This window comes from Ictalurus furcatus, chromosome 22 (genome assembly GCF_023375685.1).
Source record: "Ictalurus furcatus strain D&B chromosome 22, Billie_1.0, whole genome shotgun sequence".
Lineage (NCBI taxonomy): Eukaryota > Metazoa > Chordata > Actinopteri > Siluriformes > Ictaluridae > Ictalurus > Ictalurus furcatus.
In genome coordinates, this window is record NC_071276.1 from 7050450 (window position 1) to 7060099 (window position 9650).

The window sequence follows — 9650 nt, forward strand, 5'->3', positions numbered from 1 at the left end:
ACACAAGATGTGCCCTGTATTTAAACACTAGTGTATTATAGCAATTCATAGCCTAATAACCTACTAATCTCACAGTAAATATCGAATTTGGCGCTAAATGCCTCAAGTGCTTAATGGCCTTGAAAATGACTAGTTGGAAATGTACTTTGGATGTGTGGTTAGCTGCCTCAGAGAATTAATCGCATGTGATGGATGGATTCTCCTCAAATAAAGCTGCAGTCTTGCTTACACACACGCAGCACTAAACTGACAAAACGTAAAGCAACCACTCATGGTTTAACCCCCCCCCCCCAAATCGCCTGGAAATATAGGTGCACTGATCCCGCACCCGATTCGTTCCCTTTACGAAAATAGGTGAGGCTACTATTTGTAACTTCATCACACGTCCATTCCTTTCAGTTTGAAACCTTTCATGGATTTTACCGTTTGCAACTTTTTTTTTTTCAAATAAAACTAGATTTATTATAAACTGTTTGTGCGCCATGATTATGAGCTCATTTATAGCCTACAATAAGGGGCTGATACTATAAATCAGACCTGATATTAAGGAGACAGTAATTGCAGACGCTGCTGGTTTATGGATGCTGCTGGTTGGGCGCGTGAGCTCGCAGAGGCGACATTTCCAGCCTTCAATTCTGATTGGCTCTCATATGAGGAAGCTCACGCGCTCATCCACCTATTAAGCGCCTCCCTGTCTCTCTAAAGAACATTATAATGCTCGCAGCCACCTTTTTTTAAACGCGCGGAGAATTTTTCTTCATTTGGCCACTCTATGCTGTTTAAAGGAGTTAAAAGTTTTAGGGCTAGTTTCGGCACCGGTGCGCGATGCTCTCTCACGCCGATCTCTTGGACACTCGCCTCGGTGAGTTACCGACACCCAACTCCGGTCTTCAGCTCCACTGTAAGCTATGGAGGAACTTTCCATTTATACAATTATGATCGGATTTAGACTTAATGCTTAATCTAATTTTGAACTCGATATTGCAGGCTAATTCATTATCTAGTGAATTAATTACATCTAACCTATTTCATCAACCTTGTCTAAATATTGATAGAGGATTGACTGAGGATCTTATGTGATGCAGTTTGAACTTGTTTGGAATATTTTCGATGCTGGTCATGTTGTTATCCGATTAGAGAAAAGTCCAAATGTTTTCTGTGTTTTTCGTGCCATGGAAAAACTTAATTTTGACCGGTGCTTTTGCAGGGATGAAGGATGCTGCGGCTGAGCTGCTGGGCCACAGGGAGGCTTTAAAGTGCAGACTCGTCGCGGACACCGGACACCCGGGTGATCTGAGCTCCGGACCGGACGCGGTCGAGGGTACCACGCTGCTCCCCGGGGAAGATATAAGCAATGGCGGATCAAACCCCAGCGGCATGCAGCAGGTCGGCTCCAAGGAGCAAGACAAACAACAACAACAAGGGTCGAGTCAGTCGGGTGGACAACAGAGTCAGCAGAAACAGAAACGACACCGGACCCGCTTCACACCGGCGCAGCTTAACGAGCTGGAGAGAAGCTTCGCAAAAACCCACTACCCTGATATCTTCATGAGAGAGGAACTGGCGCTCAGAATCGGATTAACAGAGTCCCGAGTTCAGGTGAGACAAAAAAACTCATGCATCATTTCATTTCATAAGCGACGTATTATTATTATTATTATCATCATCATCATCATCATCATCATCATCATCATCATTATTATTATTATTATTATTATTATTATGTTTACTGAAAGCTAACACAAACATATAATCTCACACGGTTGAATTAACAATGTTTATATGAGTACGGCTAAGAACAACTGAGAGTCAATATTTACAATTCAGTGTGTGTGTGTATATATATATATATATATATATATATATATATATATATATATATATATATATATATATATACACACTGAATTGTACATATTGACTCTCAGTTGTGTGTATATATATATATATATATATATATATATATATATATATATATATATATATATATATATATATATGCATCACTTGCAATATGAGTAAATTGGGAAAATAGATACAAAGCTTTAAAGCATTGACAATAAACAATGACAGGCCTATGGTGAGATGTTCTATTTTGTAAAACGCAGTTGTGCAGCTTATATCTATTTGCGTTAAGGATTATTGCGAACAGTAAGTACAATGAAATGTGAAATAATGAAATGAAATTAAATAAAGTGCATTGTGGGTTTATTTATTTATTTATTTATTTATTTATTTTTACACAAATGCAGTGTTAACAATGTTAACAAACAAACACAAGTTTAGAAAGCGACTGAGAAATTTTACATAAGAGAATTAAATCAGCACTTGGCTCATTTTTTTATGAAATACAAAAACAACATATCAGATTTTTTAAAAAATATATATATTTAAAAATATTTTATATTGAAATATTTTTCTTTTATATTTGTCAAATATTTACTGCGTAATTCCGCGTGTTCTGAATCTATATATGTATATATTGTCGCTTCTTATCTTACTGACCTCCTAACAGTCCCGCAGTATTTTCTTAATATATTTTGTGACTTTAAAAACATTTTCATAATTTACCGCATCATAACAAATATTACATTAGCCATAACGACGTGGGCCGCTTGAAGAAATGTCAGAATGATGCTAATGAGTCGCCAAATGATGTTACTTGTGATTAATTATACTGAACGCGATAATCATCATCAGTCAAAGCAAACGCGCTCGCTCTCTCTCTCTCTCTCTCTCTCTCTCTCTCTCTCTCTCTCTCGCGTTCAAATATCAAACGTTATTTTTCACAAAAGAGAAAAGCAGAAAGCCCAGACGCTCGAAAACTGCAGGTCTATTTTGTGAATTTATTTTCGGCCCAGGTGATAAAGCACCTAGGCCAACCAACCATTTGTCTCTGGAATTGGTCTATCAGGCACGACGTCTTCATTCCAGTCAACCAGCAAAATATTATTCTCCAGTTTATGATGGCATAAGAAATAGCATTTCGTTCTGTCAGTGACAAACCTAAGCTTTGGAATCATTTGTGACCCCTTAATTAATTATTTGTCATGGTTTCAATATTATGTTATGCTTGAAAACACAGAAGACCTTTGGGCAAAATGATACAGAGATATAGCTCGGTTTAGAGTGCTTTACATCTGCGCGTGCAGGACAGAAATAAACTAAACATTTCAAACGATGTGGTTTAATAATGATTCAAATGTGGGTGGCGGAATGAACAAAAAAAAAACCTTTCATTTGTAGGCCTTGCCTGTAAGCGTGTCTGTGATTTTCAATATTTTGGAATTACTCGAGGTATTCTAGTGATCACGTTTTAGCAAAATACTTGATTACAATTGATTAAAAAAAATTGTATATAAAATATATATCCGAGTAGGATGCAATAGCTTATATATATATATATTTTTTTAATGCACTGCAACAAAGATCATCCAGAAAGAAATCTGTGTTGAATTCATTTTCAGAAGGCTATTATACACACTCAAGGGGTGTTTAAGAGTTCATTTGGCTTGTAAAGGGTTCTTATAGGCTTGTAAAGGGTTCTACTAGTAATCCTTCCTGATAGAGAAACAGTGTTACACGGAACCATTCAGGAGAACTGAAGAATCATGTTCTGAGAGTACATTACAGTGTTGAATTAACCATCTCAGTCTTTAATGAATGTGATATTACAGTCTTCATTGGTGTGGCAAGTCTAACGTAAACCCAGGTGCTGTTTTAACACCGATTGTTTTGTTTTTTTGTGTTTTTTTTCTGTATAAGAAAGCCGCTATATTCGAGCTCATTGTGGTTCGTTTTCCTGCGCAGGTGTGGTTTCAGAACCGTCGGGCCAAGTGGAAGAAGCGCAAGAAGACGACGAATGTGTTCCGCGCTCCTGGCACGCTGTTGCCCACACACAGTTTGCCGCAGTTTCCGACGGCCGCTATGGGCGACGGCTTGTGCTCATTCCACGCCAACGACGGGCGCTGGGCCGCGGCTGGAATGGCAGGCGTTTCTCAGCTGCAGCTGCCGCCGTCGCTCGGCCGCCAGCCGTCCATGGCGCAGTCGCTGTCGCAGTGCAGCCTGGGAGGCGCGCCGCCGCCCAACTCCATGGGCCTTTCCAACGGTCTATCGTCGAACGGCTCGGGTCTGCAGTCGCACCTGTACCAGCCCGCGTTCCCCGGCATGGTACCCGCCTCGCTTTCCGGTCCGACCAGCGCGAGCGGTTCGCCTCAGCTGTGCAGCTCCCCGGACAGTGACGTGTGGAGAGGCAGCAGCATCGCCTCCCTGCGCCGCAAAGCGCTCGAGCACACCGTCTCCATGAGCTTCACCTAATCACAACGTCACTTGCGTCCTCGTTTAAAAAAAAAAAAAGAAAAAGAAAAAAAAAAAAGATTATTTTCACGGACGGTCAAGAGCCACTCAGGATCCGAGCTCGTAACTGTGAAATTACAAATTGGCAGCCTTAAAGGAAAAAAGCGGAATCTCAACAACATCCGGACGATGTTTGACGCACATGCGCAGTAGTAATAGCGTCCACTTTTTAACACGTATACTTTAATTCACGTGTTGGATACGATTTGTTGTTAATTAACTTGGGTTTTTTTTTCTTTTTAATGTCTTTAATAATTAATATTCAGTTTCGTATTTATTGACAAGTATTTATTTATTTATTTATTTATTTATTTATGTATTTCTATTCATCATGCTTGTTGATCATCTGTCAGAGAACAGCAGCGCGCGCTGTTGGGTTACTTCACTGATGAGAAATATTCATTAATGTTCATTTTTATATATGTTCAAGGCAGCCACGTGTACTGCATGCTATGATTGGTTTAAAGCATGGGTCACGTGTGGATTTTTCTTTTCTTTCCAATTTTGTACAGGCAACGAATAACATGTATAATGAGTAAATTCTCAAATAATCCGATTCAGCTGCATGTATTGGCAAGAAAGAGCAAGGGAAATTTACATAACGCAAAATGATCTTGAATAGGATACTTGTGTAGATAAAATTAATTCTTGTTACCTGCTGGTCTGTTTGTGATATGTTTGACTTACTGTATGTGCTTATTACTGAAATGTGTTTTTTCTTAAACGTTAATCCTACCAAATGCAACACACCTGGGCAGGTTTATATCAATTTATTGTAAATGGGTGAATAAAATCATTTTCAGTAACGTCAAAATTGAGAATGGTCCGTCTTTGCATAGACTAGCATATGGGTGTATTAGGCCTACATGAACATGTCATTTGAAGTGAAAATATGTGGGAAGATTGAGAGATTTGAACAAACTGCTCTTATGATTGGTAACAAACATCACCAGCACAAATCACTACATAGATATCAGTTACTTTCAATGATGTGCAGTTTGAAGGTTTCTAATCCTGTACATTTAGAAGCCGGCTATGAGGATTCAAGGATGTCCATTCTTATCTTATTTGCTTTCAGAAAATAGCCTGTGTTGGGATGTGATGTATGACACACATTGTAATATCTGGGCAATGTGTCACAAGAAACAAGCATTTTATTATTATTATTTTTTTTTGCTAATAAGCACAGCAGTATTGTGTTTGTTAGCTGTCATGCAAGGCTCAGACTTAACACTATATTGCAGACCATTACAGTACCCCATTCTCGGGTCATTTTAATCTTTTACATCCTTTAAAAGAAGCATCTAAATAATCTAAATCATTAGATTAAAAAAAGAGTTTTTGTCTACTGCTTTAAAAAAAAAAAAAAAAAACCTATGAAATCATTTAATTGAATCCCTGAAAGTGAAAAGAAAAAAAAAAAAAAAAAACAACCACAAAACCACATACACAACTAAAATTAAAATAAACATGTTGGGTTTTTTTTTTTTTTTTTTTTGAGACTATAAGAGATGCATAAGGAGACATTGCTATATGTGTTTTAATACTGCAGACAACTGGTGAATCAATCAATCTCTCTCTCTCTCTCTCTCTCTCTCTCTCTCTCTTACACACACACACACCCACACTCAAGCACACATACACAAACTCGCACATCTCTCAGAGGGTGAGATAGGAGAATCTGAGAACACTGAGATCTAGTGATTGACAACCGACAGAGATGCCTTTTTGTCCACATGGGATGGAGTAAGATTGGAACCAATTAGCGAGTAATCAGAGACATGTTTTGCTCCTGCATCCTTTGTGTGCTTTGAAGCAGTTGCCATTGGGGATGCTTTACAGGCCACAAATATCTGCTTTGACCAACCACTGACACAATAAATGGTCAGCTTGTGTGTAAATGCACTTACAAAAAGAGTCAGGCAGTCAGAAGAGACTTGTCATTCATTGACAAATCGACAAATCAATGTGTGTGTGTGGTAGGTCAAGTGTAGTAATAACAGTTTGTGGAGAAAAAAAAGATTTAACATGAAACGTAATTGATGCGTTGTGTTACATTATCACAACATATACCTGAGCAATGAAAGTACAATTAAATGTGAGACCTATTTAGCTGTGTAAAATAGTCAGACAATGTAAACAATGTAAACAATGTAACAACAGGACAAAATATGTCTTTTGCATATAATGCACATAATAGATAACATATAATGACACAACCTACAGGCTGGTGACAAATGAAAGGAAACTCTGGTGGCTCTGTTATATGATAGGAAGCATTTTGCTGGCATGGTTTGTGTCCACTTGTCCCCTTGGCACAAAGGCTCACTGCAAATCAATACAAAGTTATTCTGACTGATTACCTTTATCGTACGATGAAACATGTCTATCCTGATCGGAGTGGTATCCTTCAGGATGACCCCACCACCAAACAGGGCTGGTGGACCACTGATTGTTTTGATGAGGATGGAAATGATGTAAATCATCTTCTCTGCCTGAGATCAGTCATTAGATTAGATCCCAACCCAAATGAACACCTATGGAAGATTTTGAAATGATGAGTTAGACAGCACTTTCCACCAGCATCATCAAGACACCAATTGAGGGAATATCTTTTAGAAGAACCATGTTTATGCCTCCAGTACAGTTCCAAAGATATGTAGAATCTACACCAATGCAAACTGAAGCTGTTCTGGTGACTTGTGATGGCCCGACACCTTACTGATACACTTTATGTTGGTTTTTCCTTTAATATGTCACCTGTAGGTATATACGGTATGTATTAGTAAATATGTGTATTCAAAATCTGTAGTCCCTACCTAAAAATTAACAGGAGAGAAAAAAAGCACAGGCAGATAAAACATGGCCAGTTTCGGTATGGTCTTTCACTTTCCATATAAAGTTAATTGTCTCCGAGAATTAGTGGATGAGATCTCATTGAAACAACAGAATGGGCAGAGTGTGTGAAAAGCTCCCCCGGTCCCTGAACAAGCTTCGCGTACACATCGATCATCATCAGCCACAGCATCTGCTCTGAGAGGCCCAGACTCCCTCAACCTCCTGTGCTTGCCTGCTCCCTCCAGACGCACATTTCTTATTTTCTGCACTGTGCCAAATTTATGGTAAACATCGTGTGATAATCAGATGATTGCGAGATGTCAGTAGATAGAGGTTGTTGAGTGATACACTGGGTTAGAGCAAAATAAAAGCTTTGTGGTGTTGTGGTAAATCAGGCATTTACAATTCTTTCTGGCTCTAAGACATCATTCAGTGTATCAGCAAATTACCAATCCTATTATGAGTTGAATCAAGTGCCAGAACTTGCAATATACTAAAATATTCCTTCCCCTGGGGCTCTAATTAAAGCAACAATGACTCTACAGCAGCAACTTTGCATTGTAAGTAGCTGTGGCATAAACTCGGTCCCAGTCACAAGCTGGATGATACTGATGAAGAGGCACACAACAGGACTCATCCCATTCCTTCAACACTCCTAAAAAATATATAGTATTTTCAACACATAAAGCTGACATTGCTTTTGAAACATCTCTCCATGCCCTTTGCTGTAGCCTTCCTGCTTCGCCACCTATACTTGCCCTTGATTTCCACTGTCAGAGCATGGAAAGCACCCCACAGGCCCTGACAGGAGCGACAGCTCGGCGGTAAATCAGAAATCAGTGCCGGAGAGGGGAGCAAGCCACCATGAAGGTCACAGCCACAAGCGTGCCATCTCATGTCTATCCAAACAGTGCACACATCCGTGACCAGCAGGATGGCCCTGTCTGGGACCTGAGTGGGTTGTCTATCATAATCTGGTAATCCCCGGGTGTTTTTGATACCCAATTATCCTGCACAAATGCATTACATTTAATTGCACCTGCGATGAAACAGATATAAAATAACACACAGAAGAATATAAAACCCTGAATGTTAAATTGTATCTGTTCTGTTATTTAGTTATTTAAATCGCAGCTTGGTGCTGCTTTATGATTTTATGATGGATTTTTCACAGTGTGTTAATCTCAATAATCTACATCAAATCTAGGTAATAATCCCACCTGTTAGGCCTGTTAAGACTGAACATATCTGACAGCGTGTTTGTCTATAGCAAGTGTAGCGAGAATTAGTGTTTTTCTCATGTTTGCTTACTGCCACCTGCTGGTTTCCTGTCAGTCAGTCAGCAGCACACAAGCTTGATAAATCTGCCTTATCAGGACTTCCAAAATGCAAATTATTTCTGGAAAACCATCACTTATTTTTTATATAATATAGTCAAACCAATCCAAACCAGTGTTTTGCTCTGTCATAGATTTGTTTGGACAAAGTCAAAGAATGTGTGAGTTCTTTTGATTATTTGCAATATGAATACCACACTTCAGAGACCACATCAGAGACCAAACCTAAGCGTACATGCACTACATGTGGAAAAACTAACATGTGAAAATGTGTGTGTTTGTGTGTGTGCGTTTGGGGGGGGGGGGGGGGGAATGGGGTTGACATTACATGTGAAAAATGAGTAAATATGACATGAAATTAAAAAACATGTTCTACATGAGAAAATTGGGTAAAATATAACAACACGTGAAGTGTTTAATAACTACATGTATAAATGTGTAAATCATTCATATGTGAAGTACATGTGACTTCTCTGTAAGGAAATATGAGGATTTGTTGATGAGGAGGTCATTAAATAAAAACTCTTTTATAACATGTTTTCCTGTGTTTGATGTCTGAAACATTTCTGTTCACTTGCAAATTACAAACTTACATTACTTACAGAGTCCATTGGTGACCATTACGAACACAGCATGCGTCCTCATTCATTCCCCACAGTGCCAAACAATAGCCTACCATAAATACACCTGGTTTCACGTCAAGGCTCTGGGCTACGTGCTAATAGTCACTCTAAATGGCACACAGTGTCATAACCACTTATTCGAGAAGTCACCACAATGCACTGATTTGTGATTAGCATTGCATTAGAGAAGGACGGCTGGTCATAGTTCAATGCGAAATGATTTCTGCTTGGACACACATACTACTCGTCCTCCACCCCATGCCATAGTATGCACCCTCCGCTATGGGTTGTAATGGTATTAGGAGGCAAATGAATAAATAAAAATGAATAAACATGGGGGACATGACTTGAAATTAAAAACATGTTCTCCATGTGAAAATTGGGTAAAATTGTCTAATAACCACATGTATAAATGTGTAAATCATTCACATGTGAAGTTCATGTGACTTTTCTGTAAGGAAATGAGAGGATTTGTTGATGAGGAGGTCATTAAATA

The 9650-nt window shown here is 38.9% G+C and overlaps 1 protein-coding gene across 1 annotated transcript; it reads left to right on the plus strand.

The window, feature by feature from the left end:
• Positions 1 to 313: 313 nt before the first annotated feature.
• Positions 314 to 4334, plus strand: otpb (orthopedia homeobox b). Its single transcript, XM_053610827.1, has 2 exons — positions 314 to 1599; positions 3811 to 4334. The coding sequence occupies exons 1-2, from the start codon at positions 1150 to 1152 to the stop codon at positions 4315 to 4317; spliced, it is 957 nt and encodes a 318-aa protein (XP_053466802.1). The 5' UTR covers positions 314 to 1149; the 3' UTR covers positions 4318 to 4334.
• Positions 4335 to 9650: the final 5316 nt, after the last annotated feature.

Bases quoted from the DNA above. Each gene is read 5' to 3' on its own strand.
- otpb (XM_053610827.1), top strand. From the start codon at position 1,150: ATGTTTTCTGTGTTTTTCGTGCCATGGAAAAACTTAATTTTGACCGGT. The intron at 1,600-3,810 runs GTGAGACAAAAA...TTTCCTGCGCAG, and splicing joins TAACAGAGTCCCGAGTTCAG to GTGTGGTTTCAGAACCGTCG.